The sequence below is a fragment of the Glandiceps talaboti genome, chromosome 2 (genome assembly GCF_964340395.1).
Source record: "Glandiceps talaboti chromosome 2, keGlaTala1.1, whole genome shotgun sequence".
NCBI classification, from domain to species: Eukaryota; Metazoa; Hemichordata; class Enteropneusta; family Spengelidae; genus Glandiceps; species Glandiceps talaboti.
In genome coordinates this window covers 17,175,482-17,202,831 of record NC_135550.1, presented here as the reverse complement: position 1 = coordinate 17,202,831, position 27,350 = coordinate 17,175,482, and the positions used below count along the sequence as shown (strand labels likewise).

Here is a 27,350-nt window from a genome sequence, read left to right as displayed (position 1 = left end):
AGGGTGCTTCTTCTTGTACAGATGATTCCCGGTGTATTCTACCCTCATAGCTGAGACGTGGCTAGATATATAGTCGGTCTTACTTCAGACTACGACTATTACTAGTCCGAGGTTTTACATGTATGAGGACGGGTGTTTCCACGGCTACATTGCACTCCCAACGATCAGCTGACGTTGCGGTACCGGGGAGCTTCCTTGCCGGACATGTAGGCCTGTTTAGGTCAACAAGCGAGGCTGAACGTATATCGTACAGTATAAACAGGACGCCATAAATTCACACAAATTCCAATGCTACTTGTACCTGTCCCATTGAAAGCCAACGATGATTCTGTTGAACACAACCCCTCCAAACCATATTTGCAGTCAATAAAACATGTACATTGATTTACATCTCATAAATATACTCAGTGAACAATTTTATTAGACCCAACAACGTTTACATTGTATTGTTCGACATCTAAATACATGAATTGAGAAAGTATGGATTAACAATACATGATACATAAATCATTATAATCAACAACATCAATGACGCCTCAAAAGTCACCATTACCTACATCGTGTCACGCCAACAGTAGTCATGGCTTACTCTGTACCGTGTTTTTTCGTTCTCAGTAACTCAAACCACTCTAGTTGTTCTAGTCAATAGATTTATCCCAGTTAGTAAAGGATCAACAGGTGGTTTAAGAGGACTTGAAATAACTTTGGTAACAATAGTTTGAAACTTCAAGGGCTTTTCAATATAAGCTGCTGATGATCAAAACTTACTACATAAAACACACGGCTTTTAGCAGGTTTTGCCACAACATCCGTCCCCCACCAAACCACACGCACACACACACAGGCACACACAGACACACAAGCGCTTGCGCATGCACACACATGTAGACATATACATGTATACAGACAGACAGATACACACACAGACACACAGACACAGACACAGACACAGACACAGACACAGACACAGGCACAGGCACATGCACAGGCACAGGCACAGGCACAGACACAGACACAGGACAGACACACACTCACACCAGATTTAGGCCTTGAAGGATAATCGGCAATAATATAATTTCTCATAATAGTTCTTTTTTTAGCAGAATCTCAGCGACTGCAAAAAAAATTATCGTTAGAAGTTTTCAACAACTTGTGATTTTTTAAAGCCGATTTGCAAAATGATGAAAAATCGGTCAAACACTACATCATCTAAGCTGTCAATCAAATGATAGATGAAACGAAACATTCGATCTAGATTAACGACCAACAACCGTGAAATGTTGATAGCTTATCATTATTTATCAAGTCATTTATTGTGAACGCTACTTACCTGAACACGGTCGGGTCGATAATCTAAATAAATGTTTCTTTCTGTTAAATTGTAAATCCTTGTCAATAGAGTTATTGAATTGGTGACCCCAATTTGACATTTTCTATCGGAGTTTTTTTCTGATTAATCACAGAGAACATACATATATCTTTTAATTTGTTTTCTTTAGAATGAAGTTTTCACACGAATTAATTCTAAATAAAAAATTGTTGAGTGATTACTCATACTTGGTACTCTTAGTACGCGGTATGTATGGACATGTTGATGGTTGAAATAAGTTTGCCATGCATCACTATGTCATCGTGGCGTACTTAACTATTAAAGCAAGGCAGTATTAAGCAGGGATAGGAATAAGACGCTCAAATTGTAAACCATAACCCACATTCCAATTGATAGTTAGCCACCTTGAAGAATGTTGGATGAAGAAAAGAAAGACATTTTATTGAGATTTGCATTTGCACTCGATCTCCTCAGTGTGTTTACAGATATATGCAAAGCGTTAATATGTTCATCATACATGGGGTGTGATTTTCCTAATTGCATACATTATCCATACGTGCATGCAGCACAGAGTCACTTTATCCCAGTTCTTAGCGAGTCATGGATAAAGTAAGAAGTTTTCACCAAATCTTGAAAATATATACTGATTAAATAATACATTGCTTATAGCGTTGTCGTCAGTTATTATTAAGGCTACATGTCATTTAGTTTACTTCCCATGTTCATTGAAAACTACGAGAAAAAAACTCGCCAGCCTTGGAAGGATACCATTTCTCACGACTTTTATTGTCAGATGTGAAACACCTCTTTGAACGAGGACAGTCGAGGTCATTTAAGGACATCCGCTATCATCACCTGAAATCACCTTTGTACACAGTTAATTATACAAGCTTGATCGAGTTGCATTCTTATACGATTATTCAACTCCAAATGCTACTCCATTTGTCACCTTTTACCTAGATGGCTTGTATCTAAACTGACCAGGTACGTCATACATCACGGACAGACTGATATGATAGACATTATTTGAAACTCGCCATCCTAGTATCATTCGGACCCTAACGTTAGACCTAATTATTAGCTCATCACCTTCCAAACAGTTTAGAAATGAAAAAAAAAACCTTTCACAGTAACACAAAGCATTAGATTTATCCTGACGTTGGAAGATTTATTCTGTTTCTAAACCATCCATGGCGCAATGTCTGGGTTACAATTCATTCATACCTGGTTAGGTCAGTCTGTATAAAGGTTGTGGGAGACCCATCTCAAATTGGACAGATCCGGAGAGCACTTTAGATGTTTTCTCTTCTATACAGTGGTTCCATTGTGTTCTATTTAAAGTCTTCGGTATAGCCTATAGGTACGATCAGAAAACGATCAACAATATTGTCTCAATGTTGTCGTAGTCTAGCATGTGAAGTATTACGTCGTGACGGTGATGGGTCGGTGATGGTTTCCAATGAGTGCAGATTATTTATTTATAAAAATAAATTGCTATACATAAAATAGAACCACCTGTGTGTTTTTGAGATTTGTGTTGATTATAATGAGTCACTAAAATAGTTGCCTTGAACTTGTTATTCTTTGTTTTATTTTGATCTCACAGTTGTACAGTTACCCATAGGTAAACTTTTCCCATCCACAATCCATGACGACCCCTTGACACCTCTACACGTTTCCGATGTAAAGAGTCTAGCGATGTGATGCGTGTAATCGGCGCAGTCACAGGAACGGAAAGTCGATACCATTCTGTACGTACTGAGTGGGAAACAAGAACTATGAAGAACTACCAACTTAAATTGGACCGTAATATGCATACTGCAGTACGAAAACAGACGCGCACTGTGAATCTCATGTAGCATGGAGTGGGAAAACAGACATACAGTGTGCATGTAGTGGGAAAACAGACACATTAATGTAACAATAATAATCTTTATTCGTCCAAATAAATAAATTTTGCAGCGCCCTAGTGTTAAAGAAGCAGGAGGAAACCGGAGTACCCGGTTTACATAATTTACATGTTAAGTCAATGGGTATAATTTGAACAGCATATATTCACGGTTATTTTATTTCCCCTTCATAACTTAGAACGGAGTTGCATATCATTTCTGACTACGTGAAATGACCACATCGTTAACATTTAGACCCATAAATGATATCATAGTTGGTCTCAAGTTACCATGATGGTAAAACTAAAACAGTTATTTGCAGGATGTTTGTAAATCCTGTATGTGAATCAGTTCTAACCAGTTTATTTCATCAAATTATTAGTTCTCTTTTGATAATTACCTTGTTTTGTATGAAATGTATGTCAAATATTCTATATTTTGTAATAACACCTGTTTTTTTTTTACTTACACTGAATATAAAAAACACACCTCACAGCCTTACAGTAAACGTTACACATGATTGCTGCTATGATATCCAGTGACCGAATATTGGATTGTGATAGAAGTAAACAGATAACAATAGTTTACCCTAAATGTGTGTCGCTGTTTGTCTACCAATACCTTGACCCACACCACCTGACGAACTATTGATGACACAGTACAATCGTTCGATTGATTGCTTTACAGATTGCAATATTTATCTTAATTTGGAGTAGACAATAACATTTGTCTAACAATTCATTAAGCTTATCCTATAATGCATCCCATCACACCAGACTCATTGGAAGTGATAACACAGTCTTGATCACGCGTCGATATTATTGTAGGGTGAAGTTCGACAAACTCGAGTTATTGTATGGTCATCGAACTAACGCTGGATAGAAGTAGGCTTGATGAATACAATATACAGGTCTGCGTTGTCCGTACAGAATTAATGAAAAAGGAAAGAAAAAAAGAAAAGAAAAGAGAGAATCGTCAAGTCGCTATCAAAGTCTCACTGTTAGTAGGATTCAGAGAATGGGGAGGTATTTACGGTATTCCGTGGTAAGGACGTGGATTTGAACGGACATGAATATGAAAAGTTTACGGTGGTTTATCTACACCCTCGACTTAAAACAGTCGTCACCAATCGTTTGGTTAGATCTTATGTTTTTGCACAATCTTTGTTTAAAAATGAAATTCTTGTTGTTTAATATTTTAAAAAAATAAATAGGCAGTGATGGAATGTATTCCCTGTGAAAATAATAATTAACTATTTTTAGGGTGGGTTTTCGGCTGATGTTGAAGACTAAAATCAAATTTCGTGACACGCCAACAATTCAGAGATATTATAATTTAGTAGGAGTAATCTATGGTAATTTATTGGAATATTAAACTTAGTCCAGTTTCCCACCTGATTTATGGATTTATGGATTTGTAATTTTACTTGGTCATAATTTGAAATAAAATAACTGTCAACATTCTCGAGTAGTAGTGCTTTATGTATTTAACTCCGATTATCATAAAATACTGTGGTATTTAGTTTACATAAATGCTAATATCCACCAAATTCCTGTAACCAACATGTACAGAAAACTAAGCAACCCGGCAAAGTACAGGCCTGTGTGTGTGTGTGTGTGTGTGTGTCTGTCTCTGTGTCTCTGTGTGTATATATGTCTGTCTGTCTGTCTGTCTCTGTCTCTCTCTCTCTGTCTCTCTGTCTGTCTGTCTGTCTGTCTGTCTGTCTGTCTGTCTGTCTCTCTCTCTCTCTCTCTCTCTCTCTCTCTCTCTCTCTCTCTCTCTCTCTCTCTCTCTCTCTCTCTCTCTCTCTCTCTCTCTCTCTCTCTAGAAGTATATGTACTATATAAACGTAACATCATTGTTCTTGTATAATAGTGTCCATTTCTAGATGTTTCGTTCGAGAATTTATAAATTATACAGCATTTCAAATTGTGTGTAGTAGAGTATATCAGTATAAAGTTCACAGCAAACACCTAACGACCTAAGACAATTATAATTATCGTATTTACAAGTAAGGTTACAACCTCTCAGCCTTTGTACAATGATAAAGTTTACACCAGAGCTGACAGTATATCGTTCTCATGACATGAGTGGAGCATTTTTGCAAATAAATCGACACTCCTACACTTTTTATATGATGGCTGACATAATTATATATGTTTATAGTCACCATGTATAAGCACATGATAAGCACGCGTGTTTGTCTGTGTCATCTAACGGTCAGTTAAAGTACGGTTTGGTCGATGGGGTAACCACTACAAAACGTCTTTGGCCTAGACTTATACAAGACTAGAAACGTCAAAGTAACAAAATCTCATCGAGTTAGTTTTTGCACATTGAGCCTTTGCATAGTTTTATATAACAGTGTTCCCTATATATCCGTCGCAATTTTTACAAACCAATGCACGTGGAATTCGCAATGTTTGCGGTTAAGTTCCTTCGGTGACTAAACCTCTTGATAAAGTTACCTCTTCCACTGAAATAGAATTTCGCAAAAACAGCAATTTTAAAACAATGACTTCACTCAATACTTGGTGTCCAGAGATACCAAGTTAGCCTGGATTATTGTGAAATGTGTACGTTTTTGCTGTGTGTATGAATCTTTAGATAGGATTTTCAACATATTTATCGTTGGTTGTATTTTCTATACTATCGTAATCAAGATGTTTTTGTAATATATGTGTGATGCAATTTGCCAAGTATAATTTTTTTCATTAAGTAATTGTATTGGACTAATATTGATTCACCAGTTCGCCGATGGAACATGACATCACCACCAGGTTACCTATGGGACATGACGTCACCAGGTCATCGATTGGCCCATGACGTCACCAGGTCATAGATGGACACATGACGCCACTAGGTCACTGATTGATCCATGACGTCACCGGGTTACCTTTGGGACCCGACGTCTCAACGGCTCACCTGTTACTATCATGTGAAATGTACCATGAAGCCTCTAGTGTTGTACTGTCTGTAACTATCTGTGTATTTTACACATTATATTGAAAATAAATTAGAATGCAGCGTAGTGTGCATTCAATGGCTGTAGGAAAGGTGATCCAACTTCATGGATATATTAATGATATGGTATATACTTATGGTTTGGCCTGCACGTGCACTAGCTGTAACTGGGGCATTTTTATATCAAATAACAAAATATATATTCACTAAAAATTGGTTAATTACTTATGAAAAGATATTGTATCTGTTAATTAGGAGTCAATATTATATGTAGGTACTGTAGTGACAAGTTAAAATCTTGAGCGAAGACTTGCCAGTCACCATTTTCAAACTATTTGGAGTATCATTTTTCGATCACATAACCACAATATATTCACTGAAACTTGCTAAAATACCAATATTTAGACATTGTACATGATAATCAATGATCGATATTATCCATAAGCAGTACATAAACAAGATGAAACTATGCCCACCGTTGAGGGCGCTGATTTTTTTGGGGTGCGGACCTAAAAATAGATTTGATTTTGATTTATCATGTATACAGCTACAAAAAATACGTTTACCCACAGGTGATGCAATACTTTTCACGCTGTACGATATTACGAGTAAGTTATTGTATTTCACAAAACACTTTTATAAAAACGTTCCCGTTGCAAATACATCAATGATTTGCATGATAGTGAGATGTATCATTTAGGTGATACCTTACCAATTGTCGCTCCGAATTCTATCTAACGTGATGAAAACGTTGATAATCTTGAGTGACTTATACGATGTCACAATATTATAAACGTATGTCCTTTAGTTAAGATGGGTAAGAAATGCGCATGACTGGTTCATTTGCATACTTAATTACAATTACCAATCAGATGATAATATCTTCTATATTTGCTCAGAATGTCAAGAATCAGCGATGGGGGTACTTTGTACTATTGAAATGGCTATATGGATGAGAAAACAGCATTTGTTGTAGAAATTTTAAAGATTACGACAAATTTCAGATGCTTTCTACTTGAAAAAACAATAGGAAAGCAAAGACGAGTCCATGTTTAATAAAAACTAAATTAAAATGTTTTGTTTTAAAAATCACTTCGTGTCCGTACGCACTGTCGTACAGCAACAACCCTTTTACACATGGTTTTTGTTTTTTTTTTGCAATTTACTACCTAAAAATACGTTTATGTTGTCACAGCCAATCATCCTCACCAGCTTGCATTCCCACCACAATTATAAGTATAAGTATAAGAGAGGCGACCATGTAGGATTATATTCCCGAATTAAGATACTTATTTTATTAGAATATGTGTGCAAAAAGTACTGTGTAATTCAATCTTAAAGATTAATAACCAATAGCTGCACACTCTAGTGTAAATTCAAAGCACGTTATCTTCTCACCTAGTCCAATGTTCAAAAGTCATCCGGTAATTACAACTGCTAACGTTATCAATGCAATTGACATATGGAGTGATGTTCAACATATTTCTATATAAAAAGAAAACGATATAATACTGGTAAAATTCTTTCCATGATATTTCTCGAATATTTTTATTTTCAAGTAGTTTGTAAAATTGCCCGACGCTTTGAGCTACATACATGATGCCAATTCTATGTTATTTCGTCATCCCAATTGGTATACAGTCGCTCTATTGTTCCATATTCAGCCAATGTAAGAAATATTGGTCTGTCGATGTTATCAAAATCACCAAGGAGACACATCCGGGATAAACGATCATGTTGTCAATTTGATTCTCGCTCTATTATTTCTGAGATCGGTTGAAAGGAAATTCCCCATCTCTTGAACCTATATCCTGTGTAAGAAGAGAATAAATTAAAAATGTAAGCCTTGCCATGATGAAAGATTTGGGTGCTAAATATAAGCACTGCGAGAAAAACTTCATCTCCTTGGAGCTACATTTTATTAATTAGTTATTACTTGTGTTATCAATGATAGCGATATCCGATTCAATTCACTTCTTGATCCTGGACCATAGCCCTTCAATCTGTGCTCCTCCCTAGTAGTGCTCAACAAATCTAGACTAGTTCATCGGCCATTCTTCTGTTTTACACCTAGTGTTAATGACAGTTCATTTCAGTACATATATATTTTTAAATGTGTATGCATGTGTTCAACTTTAACTTCGCGAACTTTGACCTCTATGATCTTTGCAATGATGACGAACACAGTGTCAAGGTCTCTAATTGGTTGCTTGATACTAAAGAATATTTGCAAAGTTCTTGGTACAGCTAAATTGTCAGTTTGGTAAACAAGTGTAAACAGAACATGCGTTTCATCACCTCATGAAGTGTTGCCATAGTAACATCCTCTTTGGTCTTTTCTTGGCTTTCCTAATGTTGGTATTTTATGAGTTTTACGTCTTTCCTCTATTGGAAAGCGATAAAGTAAGGGAAACTTTAAATGAACAAAAAAAAAACCAACAAAGATAAACGGATATTCAGTGTGTTCTGTTACTAGGATTATAAAGATCATAGTACGTTCACTAGACAACATACATGTACTCTAACCACAAATTCGAGGACACTTTAACATTACAAGTGTTAGGACACACGTTGAGTAAATTTGGCGAAGTAGTGCTCTGCAGCTAACAAATTAGATTGCTCTGGTGACTGACTTGGTATATTGGTATTTTAACCGTGATTAAATTGGCATCGACGCCTGGACCACAATAAAATTATTGATTTTTTTCGAACTCTGGAATGAACTCCAGTGTACATGGTTTAATCGGCCTTGATTTTGGTTCGGTTATCTTTTGTTTTGAAATCGTTCATCCGCATACACATGATGATAACGTTAACATTTAGAACCCTTAACTGACGTAGGGCCTAACCTCGGACTGTATCCTCTGATGTTATCTCAGTAGATGACATGTGTGTTTGAAGCAAATCTAGATGCTAACAACAAGAATTTATCTAACATACATGTTTACATGTGTATACATACTGTCGACAAGACTTTCTATCCAAACTATACATATTTAGAGATTATTACAATTTTTTTTTCATCAGCCAAGGAAAATACAAGCGATATAAGTGACCTTGTCACTTTAAGTCGAAGGCAAGTATTGAGAAAACCCCTTATTACAGAACCAGTGCTGTAGACGCGTAAATCGGACAGGGTATCAATATTCCATATATTCATTTCGAATGCGTACAACTTGGTTTGCCTATGGCGTAAGTTTAGTTTCTCGATTTCAACATTAACCAAGTCGGAAGCAAATCAGACACACGGTAATAAGTACTTGGAGTTTATCAAATCTAGGCCGTAGAATGGTCTCTTTCAGGTACGGAATACACCACTAATACTGTTTACCAGACTCAATAAATGAAGATTCTTTCTATTCTAACTATCTAATACAACCAGCTTGCTTGTGACAGCAAAAAATAAAACTATAGCCAATGTCCTTGCAATGCTTGCATCGCCATTACTTTAAAAAAAAAATCCTCAATTTTATGCGAACACTCAGAGAGGAAGGGGTATATATTCAAAGGGCCGTAATTGACAGCAGATGACCGATTAATACTGTCATGTGTGTTCTACCTAACATTACTGAAAGGTTACATGTACTATTTCATACCTACTCTGCTTGTCACCTAGATGTTTACTTCACCATCAATTCCATTATAGAAATTTATCAAAGAATTCAAAATGCTGATTAGGTTATCTACTCTTACGTCCTATGATCTATAATCTGATAAAAGGGAACTAACCAAAAATGTAACACCTAAATATGAAGGGGTGATGTTTCGCATGTTGATAACTGCAATATATTCGGGGATGGGGGTTGTATATGACTTGCCGATGTTTTCGTTTACAAAAAATGATTGGAGATGTTTTTGTGGTTTGAAATTAGATCTGAATCGCGCAGAAAGCAACTAAATATCCCTTTCTAGATGAGAAAAGTGGCACTCGCACAAACCAGTTCATGGGGAACTTTACCTAGCCAAAAATGAGGTGTTACCTTGATTTGCATACCAGAGTCTATTTAATACTAACACGTTGCCACGGTAGAAGCATTTCCAGTACTGGTCCATCTACTTTACTTCTGAATTCATCATTCCCTCATCACACCCTTACTGATCATCATGGCTTTTGCAGGCAAGTGGACCTTTGTCAAGGGCGAGAATATGAAGGAGTTCATCTTAGCGGCAGGCGGTAAAGCCGAACTTGCAGAGAAGGCAGATAATCTTGCAACAACTATCGATTGCTCAAAGGACGGAGACACCTTCTCGGTGAAGATTATTGGACCAAATGGCACCGTCGAGCAGAAGTTTAAGCCTGGTGAACCATTCGAAGAGAACTTTGCGGCGTTGGGCAAACAGAGACAATCCGTGGCAAGCATCGACGGAGGAAAGCTTACCATCAAGGGAGTCGAAGCTGGCACAGTGGTAGAAACCCGTGAAGTAAACGGCGATGACATGATCTTGTCCTTGAGTAAGGATGGTGTAGATGTCGTCGGCAAGCGTTATTTCAAGCGTGCATAGACTTGAACCGAATTGTGACTTTTGATTTCTTTAAAGCACCCTGATTCACTGACATTATTGGTACATGATAACAACGATAACTCTATTGACAGTCTAACAATAGACCCGTTCTATGTACTTTATGATCCAGGAACATTGAATTTTCGTAAAGCAACGTGTCCTTTTTACCACGACACTGATTTCATCTTTTCGCTTTTGGTTCGATCATCAGTTGTAAATTACTGTTATTAAAGACTACAATATTTTATTTTAATCCATTCTTTCTCTTTGTCTTTTATTTTTATTAGAATATGTGTGATTACATTAATAATTGTCTCCAAGTTGTTTGTATGACAGTTGACACGTTGAGAATAATTGCTCAAAATACAGGTGCGCCATTTGTTGCTCATTCCAGAAATTATGAAATTGTCAGGTTCATCACAGAGTCATGTTCTCCATTTTCTAAAACGTCGGCGAATGAATTAAAATATACTAAGACATGACTGTGTAGACCATTTAGAAGGCAACAGTTTACTTCCATCGAATGTTGGTCAATTGGCAAGCATTAAATGGATACACGTAAACACTGATAAGATGAACAGATATCTCAGTTGACACTTTTAGAGATTCTGAAATATAATGTGTCGGTTTACAAGTTAGAAAATGGCGTGCAAATTTATAGTTTGTTTCATTCGGGATAGAACTAGTATAACTTCAATCAATAGCAAGTGTTCGCTACGTATCACCCAACTTACGAAAGAAAAGGCTCTCTATTGCGTCGCCCTGCCGTATTTACAATTGCCCCTCGACATCTCTGTGGGTGAAGGACTAGCGATAAGAGCCGAGCATTGATCTGGATATTGCAGAGGTTCAGATGGTTCACGAACGAGATATGATGATGTTCTACTCGCACGAGTAATTGACCTTCGTACTTAGTCCTCTTAACAATTACGCAGGAATTAGTTCTAGTTCCGTTCGACCTGAAGTTTTATAATAGAGAATGTCATGTTTATAAGTAATAGACCAGTTCACAAAATATAATGTGCTGACATGCAATGTATAGACTTTTTATGTATACCTAGAATAGAATACTCGTTAACTTTCACAAAGTGCATCAGATCTTAGTAAAAGCCCCCCCCCCCTCCCCCCCTCTCTCTCTCTCTCTTTCACCTTTCCGTCAGTTACGATTGAATACGACAGTCTGTCACTCTATTCTGCACAGTGATAGAAGGTAAATGAGATTTGTTTACCGTATGTGTTGGAATGGCATTACAGGTTGGGTAAATCATATCTCAGACCACCATTGTAAACATGTTGATAATATATTAGTCTTAGGGTTTACTGAAAGGATTTTTTTTTGCCTTATATCAATGCGCTGTGAAATTTGAAATTTGGAGAGAGAAAAATATAGACGTGCTAATGGCGTATACGACATTAGTTGGAAATATAACAGGAGTTATAATGCACAAACAGTTCAAAAAAATTAGTAAAGAACTTTGGGCTTTAGATGTCTGTCCTAATCAATGACACTCATCAGAATGAAAAATTCCATAGTAACAGGACAGATCGAAAGTTCTATATTGTGATACCACATCAACTTTAATAACACAAGCATAAAACCCCAGGTGTTTTAGAATATGTTTCGTACTGATGGTAATGTGGTTCTGTATTCAAGTTTAGACAGAATCTCTTGTTTTCCCCGACGTCTATTATAAGTCCGTATTTTGTTTTCTCAGTCATGTATGTCATAGACCACCTTTGTTGTTATATATAATTATGGTCTTTGTACAGTAACAAAAGTTTAAACGAACTCAGAGTTGCTTATAACAATGCCTTTCGAATCATTATGGGCTATGCACGTGACTGCAGTGCAAGTGCTATGTTCGTGTCAAATACTGTTCCAACTTTTGAAGCTCTTAGAAGAAATTTACTCTTCAGATTTTTTGACAGGGTGAAGAGTAGCTCGAACTTATTAATTTCGGCGGTATTCTCCTCCGACTGTTTTTTACGCTTGAAGATAACTTCAAGATATATGAATTTAATGTATTTTTAAAATATCTTTTCTGTCTGTCTATTTTAGAGTGCTCTTTTTAACGTTTGTCTTGTGTACTATGTAAATGTTGTGTTTTTTATAGTATATGGGAGTGTATCCTGCAATAAAGTTATAATAATATAATATAATATATATATATATATATATATATATATATATATATATATATATATATATACACACACACACACACACACACACACACATATATATATATATATATATATATATATATATATATATATATATATATATATATATATATTGCGATTTGCGTACCATACATGTATTTTGTACAGTTGTATTCTATATCTAGTAACCGCGCTGAAAATTTACAGCCTACGAGTTAATCAAGGATTGACGGTTGTGTCATATACAACGAAAATCATGAAACCTGCAACAAAACGTCATCTGGTTCGACAATTTTTTTACCAACATTGCTACATTTTATCGCCTGGCCAGACAACTATCTCAGAGAAGTTACTACACCTTATCTTCTGGGTCGACAAAACATCTTTAGTAATTAACACTTTCGCATGTTATCATCTGGTATGACAAGAATTGAAGTACACCAATTGTTACATTTTAGTCAATTGATTGTCTCAAAAATATCACAATGAACGCGCCAACACTACTATTTTTACCTTCATGTGTTGTCCTTGTACATTTAACTGATCATGGTAGTTCACAGTCGGCGCAAAGAAAGTGGCGCGAAGAAAGTGTAGAAATGTTGGTTAAGATGGGCATGTTGTGCCTATAAAGAAGCAATGTTGCTAAGATTTTTGTCGCAATGTTGCTAAGATTTTTGTCGCACCAGACAATAAAATGTAGGAATGCTCGTAAGATTTTTGCCCAACCAAGTAACTTTTTATTTTAGTTTTATCATGATTTCCGTTGCAATTACCACCTCAGTTCTTTCGTTGAACATCCTACACCTACATGATTTCACTAGTCACTATTAATTGCAGTGTTTTGGTTTTGGTTTTACAAATGTAAATCGAACCCAGTCCCATCATTAATAATACTGGACAATCAACTCGTGCATACATTTACATGAAACCTCAGAACACCTTTGTGGCAGTGAACGTTTACCCCCTACCCTCCCCCCCCTCACACACACACACACGCGCGCGCGCGCGCGCACGCGCACGCACTCACTCACTCACACACACACACACACACACACACACTCACACACACACTCACACATACACACTGTTAGTAAACACACACAAACATATTGAGAAGTTAATGGCTACCAACAAAATTGGACAACCATTACAACCTTCTTTGTGTTACTCCACAGCCATCCCGCGACATTGGATGCATAATATATTACAACACAACCACCCCAACTGTCATCTATTTTATAGCATATAATCACAGTGACTCTATAGATACAGGGATAGTGGATGTAACCTAGGACACGTACACCATATTGGTGAATTGTTCACACAGGGACGAAACTCAATATAAAAGTGAAAGTAATGATGATAACCACCCAACCATCATTTACATGTGTTATCCCTTTCTGAAAATAATACTCGCCCCGGACCACTAAGTCTTATAGCGATGTGAGCTAATATTTATTCACATTAGATACAAGGTCCGATAGAGTTTATCCTTATATGACCGTATAATAAATAGTTCTGGCCTGGAGTACCAAACTACCATCATCTATAATGGCATGACTGTCCACATCTGTCCTGTACATTCGTATCTACAGAAGTATATTGTTCGTAAGCCTGGTGCTGTATAGACAATGTTGCTGAAGGAAAATTGCCTTACAGTGAAACGGCATGATTAACTTTCCAACACAATTTGTAATAGAACGAAGAGATATGACGAAATCAGGCAATATTTGAAACTCAACAGATGATGTCATCGAGATATCACGTGATTAGACTGACGAGTCCCGGAGTCATTTTATATGATTATGTGTTGTAATTTGGTATAATGGTCGATCTAAGTTGTTTGATAGTTCGTGACGACTTTCAGGTAAAAGGTCAGTTATTGTACACTGTAGTTTAAAAGCAGTGCGGAACCCGTCTACAAAAAACTAACAAAAACGCTCTTTTTTTTGCCTGAATCTTATCACTGATGTGAGTTCTACTTAATTTAAGAGCCCCTTAAAAATATTAGTAGCATATAGTATGCTAAGAATGTTTACACAATTGTTACAAAGGTGTCCGATACGGTATGATATGATATGAAGCTGTATATTAATAATTGCCGTCACCATAAAATGGGTTCAAACTTGTTTCATCCGCGACAAGTCACTTACGGACAAGGACACTAAAACCACCATAAAAGAATACATTTTTAAAGAACGACCCGTTTATTGGGTAACGTTTGAATTGAATTGGAATGACGCCTTATCAGTGACAGTTTTGAGAGCATTTTGTTTGATGCAACAGCAATCTATTTGAATATGTGTTAAATGTGTAATATATAAAACGTGCCTGCTAGCAATCCGTCGATTATATGCTATATGTGTATCTAAGTGCATTTATGCCAAATATTATTTACTGTTTATAAATTTACAAGACATATTAAAAGTGTTTTTCAAATTTGATATTTATTTTACTTGAAAATTCGTCATCAACACTGGCTTAAATTTTATAAAGGAATTCCTCAGACGTCACCTGTTGTTTGCTTTGTTTAAATTCTGACATATCGGAGGCTTGCATTTAAAATAAAATGTTGTATTTTGGAAGCAAAATCAACCAGTACAGATATATGAATTTTATATGATTCAGTGAATGGCGAAGGGTGCTATAAAAGTAGCACTAGCAATGCACGGCTGCTTCGGCATATTTACTTGAACAAACTCGAACTCAAGAGACGAGTGTGTTGATTGGGTACTCTTACTACCATAGGTTATGATATATGGGACTCACGGTTATTACACTTTCTGCATGGAGGGGTGACCACTTTCCTGTTTAAAACTAGAAGAATTTTGGTGCGATAAATGACTTTCTTCTTGACTATAAATTTGGGTGTGTATGCCTAAAAGCTCGAGATAGAGATATTGTGTGTGGTCTAGAATGCAAACGATGTTTAAAATGGTGCTAAATCTGCCAAGTGTCCATCTAAAATTGTCGACATCTTGAAAGAACAAGTGATTTAGAGGCACCGCCAGTCACCCGTTACCTCTTCAAAAGTAAGGTGTAACCTCATTTGCATTCCTGAATGTACTTATATTGACGTTTGGCCACCGCACAGTTACTTCCAACTCTGGTCGCACTGCTCTTCTCTTGATCTTCTAATATCGAACACTCGATTCCCTATCTATTATCATGGCTTTTGCAGGCAAGTGGAATTTTGTCAAAGGCGAAAATATGAAGGAGTTCATCTTAGCGGCAGGTGGTAAAGCCGAATTTGCAGAGAAGGCGGACACTCTTTCGACAACCATTGATTGCTCAAAGGACGGAGACACCTTCTCGGTGAAGATCATTGGTCCAAAGGGCACCGTCGATCAGAAATTCAAGCCTGGTGAGCCGTTTGAAGAAAATTTCGAAATGCTTGGCAAAAAGAGACAATCAGTAGCAAGCATCGACGGAGGAAAGCTTACCATCAAGGGAGTCGAAGCTGGCACAGTGGTAGAAACCAGGGAAGTAAACGGCGATGACATGGTGATGACTCTGACCAAGGACGGTGTGAGTGTGGTTGGCAAGCGTTACTTCAAGCGTGCATAGTCGACGATGATGGGAGGCAGGTACCATCCGTAACATCAAGAACTCTAGCTGACAATTTGGACAATTCAGTTTTGCTTTTCATTGCAATTTTACAGCTGTGTGTAGAATCAAGAACTCTGCAAATTTCTGTTGACAACGTTGTATTTTCGTCATGCCAATTTAGTGTGTTTTACTTGTTTGCATCTCCAATTATATGTTATTAAAGCAATAGTACTTACATTTTAATCTGACTTTGTTGTTGATTCCATTTATTCTGTATGTAATCGTAGTGTTTACGTTCAGCTCTATGTTTCTGTCAGGGTGGCTTCACCATCCAAGTATGCGGGTGAATCATTGCTGCACTGAACACGTCGACAATTGGCCATCTGTTATCTGCTATAACTCGCCTGAAAGTAAGAAATAGATGTATGCCTATTGTTAGGTTCATAGCAACATTGCGTTCTTCATGCAATGGAGAATTCAAAAGAACCCGAGAAAGTGAGATAGATACTCCCATCAACTGTTCGCTACTTAAACATCCAGGGGCCGGACCTTTAGTAAATACAGATAGGGAGGGCCGGTGAAATTAGGGGGTACAAATAGGTTCTCGGCGGGATAGGGCATGCTTTTAATAGGTCTGGACAATGCCAGTGATGCTTCCATCTAAACTTAGGCGTTCTGGCCTTCAGCTCTGCCAATTACATCCAAGCACAGGAATTAATTAATGCAGTGCCTTCACACAAACTTACTGTGGTGGTAGTAATGATAAACAACCAATGGCATTAAAATGGTCGATGTGGTGGCAACGGTGGGTTACTGAGTCTGAAGCTATTGTCCCATTTAACCGAAGTATGTGATATATTTGTACAGAGGAGGGGAGTCATGTTTTAGAGAAAGTTAATGTAGAGGGGGAGCCAATTTGTAGAAAATGGAACCTGGGAACATGTCGAGCTTGACCCCCCCCCCTGTAATTACTGACGGTTCCCATAGGTAAGTCCCATGTAAAGCACAAACTACACCATCAATCACTGTTAGCACGTCTCTACTTTACGTTCCAACACTGACTAGTATGATTGGGTTTTTTTTCAGATCACAACGAACCCGTTCAGTGAACATAAAAAATATGCACACAGATATGTGACGTTGCATTGGTTCTTCTATTGAGAAATAACATACAATTTGCAATTTGTAAATTATGTGTGTGAAGATTTTTAAGAAGTGAGGTTAGTCACGGAGGACTTGTATATATCTCAGCCTATGCGTGATCACACCAACTAAATTGTGTGCAAGTGTGCCAAGATGTTTGTGTTCTACGTGTAGTGACTATACTGTAAACTGCATCCATGGCACAGACACATAAATCACGACAATGTTTTGAATTCAAATGAGGCTGTCCGTTGATAGCCATTTAATTGACCTACACAAATAAAACGTACCAAGAGTCGAAACGTCAGTGGTTAGACATTATGTTCATGGAGTCGAACTCATGAACATGAACAGTCTGATTGAAACACGTGCATTTCACGACGATTCGTATTGAACTGCCAAAACTCAAAAGTGTTAAAATTTAGTTGACCCTGAGACAAACTTTGACCCTATCAAAATGTAACTTTTATAGCGACTCAAAGACGTCTTTGTTCTGGTCACAATTTACGTTAATACCAATCAATCATAACACATGATAAAAATGTCAATTTTTTCACCTCCTATTCAATAAAGGTCATGCTTGTCTCCATTTTATAAAAAATAATATTGCTATGTTTCTTAGCAACCTATAGCTAAGACAAACATGTTTGTGTCTAACACCAACTTTTGTAATATCATGATTTCTGTCGAGCAGTGATTTTAACATAAAACATTTTAAAATCAAAGTTTCTTTATTTTCACATGTGCTTACTAACTGTGATTGATTCCAATGCCATTACCGCTGGGGTTGATATTTAAAAGTTGCTCAAGTGGCCATGCCATGTTGTATGTTCAAGCGTACACAATTGAAATTATGCAATGAGTTGTTTTGAATGCATGTTTTTGTTAAAGCAAGCTGGTTTTATAAGATCAATGCACTTAGTAGAACTTTCCTTTACAACAATTATAAACCAATATGTTGCAAATGCTTGGTACAGAAATATGATGTTGGGCTGTCTTACTCCATAAAAATGCGAACAACAAAGCCGCTTGAGCACAGAGCTGTTCTTGTACACTTTAGTGTTCTATAATGAGAGAAAATGTTTTCAGTCATCAAACGAGCAGAGGGTCGAAAATACGATATGTATGGGAATGTCTGTTGTATGTGTGCACGTATGTAATGCATTGTATTCAATGCATTGTCTGTCTGTCTGTCTGTCTGTCTGTCTGTCTGTCTGTCTGTCTGTCTGTCCGTCCGTCCGTCCGTCCGTCCGTCTGTCTGTCTGTCTGTCCGTCCGTCCGTCCGTCCATGTGTGTGTATGTATGTATGTATGTATGTATGTATGTATGTATGTATGTATGTATGTATGTATGTATGTATGTATGTATGTATGTACCTGGATATGTGTAATTTATATGCAAACATGGAGATATCCTCGATTCAGAACAATTTTTTTATAAACAGCTTAGAATGACATCATAGGTGTGTCTGTTTATATGTGTTTTAGTATATGATCTTCTTTAATTCGTCTATTGACATCAACATGATAACGATTACAAGAGGCATGTTTACCTAACCCGAGATCTATACGTTTATCCTCGACCTTTGTCATCAGGTCACTGGCCTGCGTACCTTGATCCGAGTGACTCACGCGGCATACACTAGTGTAATACGAGTACAACAATTCACTACAAAATAAAATCATGGACGGAATTCCCAACACGTGTCACAAAACGAGGTACACTGTACTTCTCTCTAAATCTAGTCTTGCTCTTCTTTTTTTCTTTTAAATTTCGGACGACAGATTATAATATAACGCCTCGAGTTGATATAGCTACTGCCCATTTCATGTTAGTGTTCACTGGCTCTGTTTGATGTAACCATGCAGAAATCAATACGAAACTGCACATGGTACACTTTAAGATAGCAAGATTGAGTGAATTGAGTTTTTGCAACATTTTGTCTGAATGAAATAAACAAAAGTGCCACCGTGACGTCATCACATACAAATACTAAACATATATTGACGAATGCGTGTCTGCGTCCAGCTGCAGTATGTTTAATGGTATATGACATTTAGATCTTGCTGTCTTTATAAAGTACAGAATGTGCAGTTTCTTATTTGTTTCTTAAACAGAGCCAATGAACACTAACATGAAAGTGGTGGTATATATTTGTATTCAGCATCACGTCAGTTGCAGTACTACCAGTAGTAACATATTGGAACGGTTTTTGTGACCGAGTTTATAACATAGTGTAACTGTATTCATGAATGAGACGTCAAGAACTGTATTTTGCATTGACTTTGTTCTATAACAACACCAGTGGTGAAGGGGGGGGGGGGTGTACATATTTCACGGTAAAGAATATGTCTGGTTATATGACCTCCATCCCTACAACTTTTCATTAGACGAAAATAGCGACATTGTACATTTTGTTTGAGACATCGAAGCAATGTTATCTTTTTGTAACTTTATCAACAAAAGAAATATTGCCACACGTCTTCTCGTGCTCATGGCATTTGTTGTGACGTTATATAAATTTAGAGCATCATGGGAGATCCATCAATGCGAAATCTTGACAAATATGACTGTCAAATCGTGCTTCTCCATGTCGGCAATAAATCAACCACTTCCATCAACTCCTTTTTGGCATCATCTTATTTACACAAGGGAAACAAACTCATTCTTGATTGGATACCTTTCTTCTTGTAGACCACAAATCACATGATGGGGGTCAAGGAAATGGCAAAGAACCGTGTACATTTTGTGTAGAGGGGTGAGAACGTCGTCTGCCACAAGTTCGAAGTATTTCAAATTATACATTCTGTTTTCTTAAGTTTGAATGTCTTGTGGTAGTGGGTGAAATGGTGCCAGGAGTCTTGTGTATGCTTTAAAATGGCATAACGGACCGTACAGGGTAAGCGACCTTGCTTTTCGTTCATCGTAAAATTACTCTTTTGCAACAGCACACCACTGAAAAACCATTTGAACTGGATATTTACCTCTTGGAAAAATGGGTCATAACCTTATTTACATACTAGAGTGTATTTAAGTTGACATACTACCTGTAAAGAGACACATCCAGCACTGGTTGCACCATTGTTACTCATAACCTGTTGTCTGAAGCCCATTCTCTTCACTCCTTATACATCATGGCTTTTGCAGGAACGTGGACCTTCGTGAAAGGTGAAAACATGAAGGAGTTCATTCTGGCATCAGGTGGAAAGCCCGAAGTAGCGGAGATTGGAGACACCCTCGCCACAACCATTGTGTGTGCTAAGGATGGCGACTACTTCAGTGTGAAGATCACTGGACCAAAAGGCAATACCGTTGAGCAAAAGTTTAAGCCTGGTGAGCCATTCGAAGAAAATCTTGAAATATTTGGCAAGAAGAGACAATCGGTAGCAAGCATCGACGGAGGAAAACTCGTCATCAAAGGAGTCGAAGCTGGCCAAGCGGTTGAAACCCGTGAAGTAAACGGCGATGAAATGGTGCTGAGTATGACCAAGGATGGCGTGAGTGTGGTTGGCAAGCGTTACTTCAAACGTGCATAAAATGAACTCTTAGTCCTATACGAAGAGAAAACAGACAATCGACATCGTGAAGAACAGTACTGTGAACAGTTATGTTTTCATTCTCTACAGAAATTTGAACTATCATGTTTTATTTCCATTAATTTTTGTCTCTCAGATCAATTTGAATTGCTGCAATCAACTTTGTACCAGTCAATGATCATCTTCAATTACAATTCAGTGTCATTAAAGTGCCATACTTACTTTTTATAAATGTTACATAGTTGTTGATTCAATGCATTTATAGTATGTGAGTGTGTAGGTATCTAGTATTCTCTGCCATGTATGTTCGTCGGTATATGTGTTTTGTCATGGTGTAATTAACCCCATGCACTTTTTTGTGTAGTGATCTTACACAAAACTGCGTACGCCAACATGAGGTAACTTACCCTGACTTTGCCAGTTTCTCCCAGAAATACTCACGTTACGTAACGTAGTTCGCTATTTAGTCTATGTTACCATAGCATGGTGAAAATGTCTGCAGAATGAGAGGAAAAGTGTGTTGGTATTTGAGTAGATTCGGGGATGCGTTGTATTTTGTACTCTGTCTATTTATAAACATGGTAACATCCACATATCTGTAAGAAAGGCTGAAAGGTTGTCAACACTTTTAAGTTTAATGAGGACGAACAGAAAACACTGGTCTGGAGAATTTCAATTTTTTGCATTGAGACAAAATTGAAAGCAAGTTGAAGAATCTACTAAAAACAATTTATTTCAATTGACATGCCCATTCTCGTAGTTTAATCTCTGAACTCACTGACATACGTTGAAGTGTACTCAATTGTTGTCATAGTAACCTTAATGTGTGTGTCCCCCCCCAAATACAAAGTCTAAATTAGGGCTAAGCCACGTACCACATTCTGACCCTGTGCCAATCTCTTATACTGTAAACAGAGTGGGATAACCCACAGTCTTGTCCTTTGTACTCCGTGTCAGTACTTACACACCCCAACCAAACTCCCTTCAAATTTTCAACAGTAGATAATATGAAGGTAATACTAGTGGTATAAGCGATTACCCGGCTGTAGACACTGTAAAATACTAGCGATACATTTTCTAGCACCATACACAAGTATCGGGCTTGCTGTTCGATCAAAAGTAGGATAATAATTGCTGCGAGAGAGTCTAGTGTAGGAGATGATAATCTTGTACTGAAATGGTCATCATGTATCCTCCCAAGAAACAATAAGGGAATCGCTATCAATCACATTCATTCTTTGGATTGGGAACGAGGTAAAAATGATCGATGCAATTCTGTATTGTCTGGAATAACAACTACACAACCAAAAGGTTTTTCAGTTACAATAAACGAAGTACAATTATTAATTAAGGGGGCGATACGGATGAATTATTGAAGGACCTAATTTGAAATGTAATGAATCAACTATCAAATATGGCGACTGTGATGACGTCAGCGACATCCCTGTACAAAATAATGATGAAAGGTCACGTAAGTGAGAAAGTGAAATATGTTGAGAATCGAAGATGTATTCCATAACAATAGGGTCGATTAACAGATCTCTACCAAAGTCTCATGTTATAACATTTCTTTCATTGCTCAAAGCTATGAATAAAACTTGTATATTCGAATTCGTTCACAAATGACAAGAACATGAAGTAGATGACGAAGTCCACTGTACATGTATGTGTGTGAGAGGTTAGCCTTGAGTCGACATGTTCGAAAGGTCGTCTGTAGTTTTGTAACCTATCTTGTGAAGTATGTAATTATAGCTGTCATTATAATAACTACTGTACTCACATCACGTGCGAGTCTGGGTCAAATCGCTTGGTTACTTAGATTACATCGATACCACAGACCTTTGTCTGAAAAGAAATATCATGCCATTCAGCTTTTCTTGTAATAAAAAAGTGTTTCCTAGAAGGTAACAGAAAGATTTAATGTTGGAAAAATACCGCTAAAATTGACTCAAATTGCCACGTGGTGGTTTCTTCATTTCAACGTGACGTAATGCCAGTTAGAAAAAACAAATTAGCTAAAACTCAAATGCGTTTAGCTCATTCTGACCATCTAGAACATCCTGTAACACGCATGGCGAACTGGATATGTGATGCCCATGTAATGAGTTGATGCCTTGAATGATGACAAAAACTAATCAAAATGATTAATACTTTCAAATGCAGAAAAACCATATAATAAACCGTTTTGAATTTCATTTGCAGATACCTATATTTCAGAGTCGCGTATTACAAACAACTTCGGAAAAACGTAGTTCGAGATCATAATTGATCACAATGAATAAACGAGCTTACAGGGGTGAATTAGCTACTCAATGCTGTCTACAATTTTAAAAAAAAATCAAATATGGACATGTATGCTATAGTTGTGAATGTTTTTTTCAGTCAGAATAACTGGAGATCTGTACAAGAAAGGAACATGTTGAACATTCGGAGGATACGTGATGGTTTCCGTAAGACTACCATACTTCGAGGTGAGGAACACAACCTCTATGTCAAATTTATTGTTGCCCAAACTTTGACCCAAACTTTGACCTCTAAGTCTCTGATTTTGAAATTGTCATTGATAAATTATTGATATATAAGTATAAGTTCAGAAATCAATCATAATACAATTGAAGTATTACTATCAATTTATTGCTCGTTTGTTGTACTATATTATGCCCACTATTATTGTACTGATTAGTAAACCATTATTGTATTGTTTCGGATGACAAGTATTTTATTGCTTAGAATGTTTCTTTGGGTATTTGTTTAGGGGTTGACTCTCATATCATATCCCTCAGTGGCTTCGATACGTTGTCTTTTACTTCAATCGAATTGTTAGTCCAGTCCTCATGTATCGTGCTCCAACATCTGATAAACAGATGATGCACTCAACATGGTGGTCGAACTGGCGATGCCGGTTCTATATGCTATCATGATGAAGGAAGCACCATACACAAGTATTGGGCTAGCTGTTCGATCTAAAGTAGGATAATAATTGCTGCGAGAGAGTCTAGTGTAAGAGAGGATAATATTGTCCTGAAATGGTCACCATGTATCCTCCCCAGAAACAATAAGGGAATCGCTATCAATCACATTCATTCTTTGGATTGGGAACGAGGTAAAAATGATCGGTGCAATTCTGTATTGTCTGGAATAACAACTACACAACCAAAAGGCTTTTCAGTTACAATAAACGAAGTACAAATATTAATTAAGGGGGCGATACGGATAAATTATTGAAGGACCTAATTTGAAATGTAATGAATCAACTATCAAATATGGCGACTGTGATGACGTCAGCGGCATCCCCGTACAAAATATTGATGAAAGGTCACGTAAGTGAGAAAGTGAAATATGTTGAGAATCGAAGATGAATTCCATAACAATAGGGTCGATTAACATATCTCTACCAAAGTCTCATGTTATAACATTTCTTTCATTGCTCAAAGCTATGAATAAAACTTGTATATTCGAATTCGTTCACAAATGACAAGAACATGAAGTAGATGACGAAGTCCACTGTACATGTATGTGTGTGAGAGGTTAGCCTTGAGTCGACATGTTCGAAAGGTCGTCTGTAGTTTTGTAACCTATCTTGTGAAGTATGTAATTATAGCTGTCATTATAATAACTACTGTACTCACATCACGTGCGAGTCTGGGTCAAATCGCTTGGTTACTTAGATTACATCGATACCACAGACCTTTGTCTGAAAAGAAATATCATGCCATTCAGCTTTTCTTGTAATAAAAAAGTGTTTCCTAGAAGGTAACAGAAAGATTTAATGTTCGAAAAATACCGCTAAAAGCGACTGCAAAACTAAATCTTTACAAAAGTGTTTCTCATATATTGCCACGTGGTGGTTTGTTCATTTTTAACGTGACGTAATGCCAGTTAGAAAAAAACAAATCAGCTAAAACTCAAATGCGCTTCTTTATTTTATTTGATTGTTATGGTATTAGCAATGTCAAATGGGAAGTAAGCTCGTACGAAAACGGCTTTAGGCTTCGACTATTTTCGCACCTCGGTAGGGTCTTTCTGCAATTTGAAATGGACTATTTAATGGAGCCATGCAAATTCTATACAATAAAAGAACACACACGAAGCATTTTACTGGTATAGCTTCTGGAATCTTTCTAGTATACATTCTATAGTTACTGTAATGATGTTCAAATTGCATTACCATAATGCTCAACCTGTTTGATATGGACCACATTCAAGAGAAAGAATTGTGTGTGAGTTTGGCATATATCGTTATATATAAAGTTAGAACACAATACACAGGATTAGTGACATAAAAGCAATGGTATTTACTTAGCAAACCATAAACACGATTTCCATACACGTTTCAGTGAATTCGGAAATAAAATCAACTATTGGATAATTTCCATACAGGTAACTGCTAACTGCTACAAGACCAGTAACACTGACAAGTACATAGCAAATACATATACAATTATCTATGGAACATTCACATCGTAGTGGAACGAGAGATGTCATTGAAGATCCTGTTAAAATATATATCATTCCATCTTCAGTATGACAGAACACATTTACACTAGTTTGGGTACACCATAATGTGTTTTTAAATAATTGTAATGAATGAATAAATGTATTCTAACCTGTTTTAATACTTGATTCACATATCTCAAACATGTTTCGAATGAAATCTTCGTGTTTTCATTTACCAGTTGGAATCTTGAGTTAACATGTTTCTGTGTGTCCTTCAGCTTCCATGTGATATCACTGCTGTGTGTTTGTCTGGTACGATAACGTTGTAATTAGGACATATCGAGTCTTCAACACTTGACTTGTACTTTGATCAAATAACACAAAAATGACTATTAGTATATTTAAACTGATCAGTAATTACATGGATTCAAAATTCACTACATATATTATGCTACAATATTTTTTCTATACGTTGTATGTATGATTTTAAGCTGGAATAATAATCTCAAATACCTTTAAATAGTATCACGTTCAGACTCAAACAAAGGATCGTTATACATGGTAGTCATGTAAGAGCGATAACGAATGTGGGTGAAAGGGAAGCCTACTTTATTTGAAGTGTTCGGTGCAATGGTCATATACGATATATAAATTTTGACATACAAATTGAGCACGAACGAAAGAAAAGTATCCGGCCATTGAGAGAACCACATCCTAAAAAGACATGTTTTTTTTAATGTTACTTTATACGATTTGCAATGAAATACATACGTATATACATATTATCAGCTACATCCTTATCAACAGAACACCCTGGCACAGTGTCAAATCGAAGATGTTCAACACATTTCCAACAATTCCCTGGGATGGCACTAATTAAATGCTAAATTTGCATAATTAAATGCCGATGATTGGTTATTCCTAGTCACAGACGCTAAAATCAGTAATGACAACGAATCACAGCTATTTACAATGAGGGGTGACAGCATTAGATATTCATGAGTACATAGAGTATTAGACAAGATAAGGAACAACTTTTTCTCATTACTCCACCTGTCGATAATAATCGGATGCAACCTAATTTGCATACACGAATGTATTTATACAGGGCTCGTTGCCATTGTCAGGACACTTCCAGCACTGGTCGCACTCTTAACATCATCTTTAAAAAGTTACGTTCGACGCCCGTTGCACTTTTTACCGACTACCATGGCTTTTGCAGGCAAGTGGACCTTTGTGAAGGGCGAGAACATGAAGGCCTTCATTCTGGCAGCAGGTGGAAAGCCCGAAATAGCAGAGATGGGAGATAACATGACCACAAGTCTGGAATGTGTTAAGGATGGCGACTACTACAGTGTGAAGATCACTGGACCAAAAGGTAATACCTTTGACCAAAGGTTTAAGCCTGGTGAGCAATTTGAAGAGAGCGTCGAAATGCTGGGTGGTAATAAGAGAAAATCTGTAGCAAGCGTCGACGGAGGAAAACTCGTCATCAAAGGAGTCGAACCTGGCACAGTGGTAGAAACCCGTGAAGTAAACGGCGATGAAATGGTGCTGACTCTGAGCAAGGATGGCATAGGTATGGTTGGCAAGCGTTACTTCAAACGTGCATAAACAATCTATCCAGTAAATCGAACCTTCATCGACAATGAAGACCATACAAACGAGAACTAATTGAACTATTCCTAACACTTGTTTCTTTGATGAAATAGGCACTTGGCTACTGCTTTTGATCACTGAACGCTTTGGAACTTTGTTAGACAATTTTGTTTTCAAAATCGTCTTTTAAACTTTATTTTATTTTTTTTGTATATGATCACCAAGTTATAGTTTTGT

The 27,350-nt window shown here is 37.0% G+C and overlaps 4 protein-coding genes across 4 annotated transcripts; all 4 read left to right on the top strand.

The window, feature by feature from the left end:
- Positions 1 to 10,278: 10,278 nt before the first annotated feature.
- LOC144447523 (fatty acid-binding protein 2-like) lies at positions 10,279 to 10,686 on the top strand. The gene has a single exon (XM_078137574.1). The coding sequence runs from the start codon at positions 10,288 to 10,290 to the stop codon at positions 10,684 to 10,686; it is 399 nt and encodes a 132-aa protein (XP_077993700.1). The 5' UTR covers positions 10,279 to 10,287.
- A 5,268-nt stretch (positions 10,687 to 15,954) lies between these two features.
- Positions 15,955 to 16,641, top strand: LOC144453477 (fatty acid-binding protein, liver-like). The gene has a single exon (XM_078144788.1). The coding sequence runs from the start codon at positions 16,018 to 16,020 to the stop codon at positions 16,414 to 16,416; it is 399 nt and encodes a 132-aa protein (XP_078000914.1). The 5' UTR covers positions 15,955 to 16,017; the 3' UTR covers positions 16,417 to 16,641.
- Positions 16,642 to 20,616: 3,975 nt separating this feature from the next.
- LOC144453672 (fatty acid-binding protein 10-A, liver basic-like) lies at positions 20,617 to 21,286 on the top strand. Its single transcript, XM_078145002.1, has one exon. It carries the CDS (start codon positions 20,676 to 20,678, stop codon positions 21,075 to 21,077), a length of 402 nt encoding a protein of 133 aa, XP_078001128.1. The 5' UTR covers positions 20,617 to 20,675; the 3' UTR covers positions 21,078 to 21,286.
- Positions 21,287 to 26,723: 5,437 nt separating this feature from the next.
- LOC144444925 (fatty acid-binding protein, liver-like) lies at positions 26,724 to 27,128 on the top strand. The gene has a single exon (XM_078134479.1). It carries the CDS (start codon positions 26,724 to 26,726, stop codon positions 27,126 to 27,128), a length of 405 nt encoding a protein of 134 aa, XP_077990605.1.
- Positions 27,129 to 27,350: the final 222 nt, after the last annotated feature.

Excerpts from the sequence above, each read along its gene's own strand:
- LOC144444925 (XM_078134479.1), top strand. The coding sequence starts at position 26,724 with ATGGCTTTTGCAGGCAAGTGGACCTTTGTGAAGGGCGAGAACATGAAG.
- LOC144453672 (XM_078145002.1), top strand. The coding sequence starts at position 20,676 with ATGGCTTTTGCAGGAACGTGGACCTTCGTGAAAGGTGAAAACATGAAG.
- LOC144447523 (XM_078137574.1), top strand. The coding sequence starts at position 10,288 with ATGGCTTTTGCAGGCAAGTGGACCTTTGTCAAGGGCGAGAATATGAAG.
- LOC144453477 (XM_078144788.1), top strand. The coding sequence starts at position 16,018 with ATGGCTTTTGCAGGCAAGTGGAATTTTGTCAAAGGCGAAAATATGAAG.